General features: G+C 52.5%; 1 protein-coding gene across 4 annotated transcripts in view; it reads left to right on the plus strand.

Annotated features, from left to right (window-relative positions):
* Shkbp1 (SH3KBP1 binding protein 1) overlaps window positions 1-4445 on the plus strand; it is a 17706-nt gene extending 13261 nt beyond the window's left edge. The window contains exons 14-18 of one of the 4 annotated variants that reach the window (XM_008854005.3): window positions 1763-1918; window positions 2282-2378; window positions 3374-3552; window positions 3803-3917; window positions 4071-4445. In XM_008854005.3, coding sequence (XP_008852227.1) covers window positions 1763-1918; window positions 2282-2378; window positions 3374-3552; window positions 3803-3917; window positions 4071-4260 — 737 coding nt within the window. In that variant the 3' untranslated portion in view covers window positions 4261-4445. Of the gene's footprint in view, window positions 1-1762; window positions 1919-2281; window positions 2379-3373; window positions 3553-3802; window positions 3918-4028 lie in introns of all 4 variants that reach the window. The other 3 variants (XM_008854004.3, XM_029556579.1, XM_008854003.3) reach the window with 3 other exon arrangements.
* Window positions 4446-4735: the final 290 nt, after the last annotated feature.

Raw genomic sequence — 4735 nt, forward strand, 5'->3', positions numbered from 1 at the left:
GGATTCCCCTGGAACTGGAGTTAAGGACAGTTCGTAGCCGCCATGTGGGTGCTGGAAATCGAACCTGGGTCCTCTGCAAGAGCAGTCAGTGCTCTTAGCTGCTGAGCCATCTTCCCAGAACCTTTTTAAAATTATTTTTATTTTATGTGTATGAGTGTATTGTCTGCATGTTTGTAAATGAACCCATGTTGTGCAATACCTGAGGTGTAAGTGCACCCATGCCATGCAGAAAAGGGTGTTGTATCCCCTGGAACTGGAGTTATGGTTGTTAGGTACCATGGGTGCTGGGACCTGAACTTGGATCCTCTATAAGAGCAGTCAGTGTTCTTAACCACTGGACCATCTCTCCAACCCCTATTAAAGTTTTTTTCTTATTTTTTTTTTATTTTTAAAAGATTTATTTATGCTGGGGCTACAGGGAGACCCTGTCTCAAAAAGACCAAAATAAAAGATTTATTTACATGAATGTGAGTTTGATCCCCAGCACCTGCATAAAAAGCTGGGCATGGCAGCACACATTTCAATCCCAGTGCTAGGGAGGCAGAGACAAGCAGATTCTATGGTTCACTGGCCAACCTGCCTAGCATAATGGATGATCCCCCGGTCCCAGTGAGAGACCTTGTCTCAGAAAACAAGGTGAGCTTTAGTGGCTCAAGCCTTTAATCCCAGCATGCAGGAGGCAGAGGTGGATCTCAGTGAGATCAAGGCCAGCCTGGTCTACATAGTGAGTTCCAGGACAGCAGGGGCTACAGGGAAACCCTGCCTCAGAAAGACAAAAACAAAACAAAGCACAAGGCTAAGGGGGCTGGAGGGGAAGTGCTCAGTGGTTAAGAGCACTGGCTGCTCTTGCAGAGGACCTAGGTTTGGTTCCCAGCACCCACCTGGAGGCGAACAACCATCTGTAACTAAAGTTCCGAGAGATCTGATGCCTTTTTCTAGCCTCCGCAGGCTCCTGCACATGTGTGGTACACATAAACTCACATAGGCAAACACATATACACATGGCATAAATGTGTAAAAAAATCCTTTTCTTTCTTTTTCTTTTTTGTTTTGGTCTTATGCCCAGCATGTAAAGTACTTTATCAACTGAGCCATCTCCCCCTGTGATAAAGTCTTACTACATAGCTCAGGCTAGCCTCCAATTCTTCCTCAGCTTTCCCAATACTGGCATAACACCACCACACCTGGCCTTCCACATTTCTTTCTCAAATGTGTCAGGGTCATTGGAGAGGGCTGACTCAGGGAAGGCCTGTCTGAGGAAGAACTTTTGAGCATAAATGAAGAGTGAGCAGTACAGATCATCAGGGGCAAGTATTCCACTCAGAAGGAACAGACATTGCACAGTCTCTGAGGTGGGAGGATAGTTAAGCTGCCTGAGGAAGAGCAGATGCCTGCAGCAGAGGGTGTCAGAAGGAGGGCTGTGACCAGACTCAGGTGTGGATGTAATTCCTCTGGCTGAGTGTGGGAGCTGAGTTGGAACCCAACAGTCTCAGGAAGTTGAGGTGGGGGGAGGGAGGTGCCACAGTGGTAAGAGATGAAGCGACGGGGTGGACAGGGCAACGTGGAGTCAGACTCAAACCATTCCAGAGGCAGAGCGGACAGCATCTCTGACCATCTGGAACTCCAGTGGAGAGAGAATTCCTTGCAAGGGAAGCATTCACAGCCAGCTGGATCTTTACACCTCCTAGAGGGGCCATGCTGGGTGGTCAGCGTTGGTACCTCAGCCAGAGACCTGACTGTCCTCTGTCCCTTTGCTCTTCAGTCTGTACTGACAACAACCACGTACGGACGTGGTCGGTGACCCGCTTCCGAGGCATGATCTCCACCCAGCCTGGCTCCACTCCACTTGCATCCTTCAAGATCCTGGCATTGGAGTCTGCTGACGGGCATGGTGGATGCAGTGCTGGCAACGACATTGGTGCTTGCTGACCCCTGACCCTTGACCCTTCTGCACTGACTTGCCTCAGCCCCACCAGATCCCACTGACTCACTAGCCTGACCCCTATAGACCTCTGCCTACCCGTTCAACTGCCCTGATTGGCTCCCACCCCCACTGATTGTTGACCCTTGTTCCCCTCCACTGACTTCATGTGAAGACCTGTTGTCTGGTCCCCCGGCCATCCCTGTTGACCTCTGTGGGTCCATTGATTCCCACTGACTAGCACTGGTCAGGTTACCATCTCCACAGACCCCTGCAGACTGCCAGCTCAGCCATCAGTGCCTTGGGATCTGGAGTCCCAGTAGACCCTGGCTGGCCCTGACCTTGCCCCTTCCTATCCAGGTCCCTATGGTGAGCGGGATGACCAGCAGGTGTTCATCCAGAAGGTGGTGCCAAATGCCAGCCAGCTGTTCGTGCGCCTCTCATCCACTGGGCAGCGGTAAGGACTGTCTCATCGTGTGCGGGGGATGGGGGTGTGGTTTCCCAGCCAAGGGGCCCTGAGGAGAGGGGCTGGAGGGATCAAAAGTGTGACCAACCTCAGATGGAGAGCCCAGGCAATTGAATGAGTTGGGGATACAAGTGGATTGTTGGGGTGAGGTGTGGGTACAGTAAGAGGGTGGGATCGAATGGGGTGCAAAGAGAGGGCTGGAGGTTAGGTTTCCGGGGTGTGCAGAGGTGAGGAATGGGCACCCAGGAGTCTATAGGAGTCAGAGCAGGTGTTTGCTTGCACCTGGGAAGAGCGCAGGAACAGAAGATATGTCAAGGCTGGTAGAGCCACACAAAGTGACAGGCTGGTCCTTGTGTAGAACAGCCAAGGTCTTTCCTGAGTGCATGGGCATTATGGCTGTGTAGGAGGATGACAAGAGGCCCAGAGCCCAGGGAGCCCAAGAGCCTGGTAGAAGATGGGGTGAGACAGTGATTTGAAAGATGCTGAGTGGCACATGCTCTGGATGAGATTCAGTGGGAACAGGGACAAGGAGGGGATGTGGGGAGGGTCCTGAGGCCCCCTGAGATTCATAGAATGTGTGGTTGGGTGTCCAAGATGCTAAAACAAAAGTAGATTAAAGGAGCTGGTGATGTAGCTCAGTGGGCAGAGTGCTTGTCCAGCATGCACGAAGCCTTGAGTTTGGTCTCTGGCATTGAATAAACTGGGTGTAGTGATGCACACCTGTAATCCCAACACTCAGCAAGTAGAGGCAGGAGGACCAGAAGTTCAAGGTTGTCCTCAACAACGTAGTGAGTTGGAAGCCAGGCTGGCCTATATGAGACCCTCTCTCAAAACAAAGTAGATGGGGATGCTAAGGATCTGGGTGGGCACTGGAGGGGCAAGGCCAGAAACCTCAGTGGTGAGACTGACCCAGGAAGGGTGTTAAAAGAGGGACCAGGCTGCACCCTGTATGGTCCAGGTGATCCCTGACCCCTTTTACTCCACAGTGTGTGCTCCGTGCACTCTGTGGATGGCTCTCCCACGACCGCCTTCACTGTGCTGGAGTGTGAGGGCTCCAGACGCCTTGGCTCCCGGACCCGGCGCTACCTGCTCACAGGCCAGGCCAATGGCAGCCTGGCCATGTGGGACCTGACCACCGCCATGGACGGCCTGGGACAGACCCCTGGTACTCCCTGCCCAACTTCCATCGTGTCCCCAGCCCCACCCTCAGCGTGATCTCTTTTCCCAGGCCCCTGCCCTCTGACCTGTTTGCCTTTTTCCAACCTTTCCTCTCCAGCCCTTCCTTACTGTCGGCTCCTCCTCTTTCTTAGCCTCTTGACTCCATCCAGCTCTGTATACTTTCTTCTACACCATCCCGAATGCTCTTAGCCTGTGACCCCCATCTTGTCCCCTGACCCTGTTTCCTTGCCTCCCAGCAGGTGGCTTGACAGAAGAAGAGCTGATGGGCCAGCTGGAGCAGTGTGAACTGGCCCCACTGGCTTCCTCCCGGGGCTCTTTCCCCAGCCCCTCACCTAGGGCCTCTCTCACCAGGTACCTGCAGTTCCACTCCCCTCTCAGTGCAGTGGACACAGCACAGTAGCCTTGGGGGAAGGGTGGCCCACTGTCCCATGATGCTGGGGCACTGAACCCTCCCCTCTTCAGTCTCCACTCAGCCTCCAGCAACACCTTCCTGTCTGGCCGTAGAGCTAGCCCCAGCCCACCGCAGGCAGAAGCCCGTCGCCGAGGGGGAGGCAGCTTCGTGGAAAGGTGCCAGGAACTGGTGCGGAGCACACCAGAGCCCCGGAGGCCACCAACACCAGCCCCTCGGCCCTCCACGAGTATTGGGACTCCCCTGATACCTCACAAGAAGGCTCTCAATGAAACTTCCTTTTGAACCCAGCTGCCATGATGCCTTTGAATACCCTAGTACCAGGGGACTCAGGGGCCTCCTGGCTTCCTGTAGGAGCCTTAGATTCAGGCTCAGGACCTCATTGAAATGGTTATTGTTACTAAACCCCTATTTTCTGCCTCTTTTTGGAAAACCAAAGTCACCTTCACCAATAAAATCCTCACTGCCAACACTTTGCGTTCTTAAGTTTTTGAGGTGGCCTTCAAGGAAGAGATGGAAATGTAAGAAACAACCAACTTCCAGGTTTTAATTCAGAAACATCCGATCCCTGGTTTTAGCAAACAAGAGAATATACTTGCTTACCCTCTCCTTTTACGCATGGCTGGATCCAGGGGTTCAAACACCTAGAATGACTTTCCACTTCTTGCCTTTCTTTTTTTATTATAATTATTTTTATTTTATGTATGTGAGTGTTTTACCTGCATGTATGTAAGCACACCACATGTGTGCAATGTGCATG

This window comes from Nannospalax galili, unplaced genomic scaffold, assembly GCF_000622305.1.
Source record: "Nannospalax galili isolate Female #2095 unplaced genomic scaffold, S.galili_v1.0 scaffold886, whole genome shotgun sequence".
NCBI lineage: Eukaryota > Metazoa > Chordata > Mammalia > Rodentia > Spalacidae > Nannospalax > Nannospalax galili.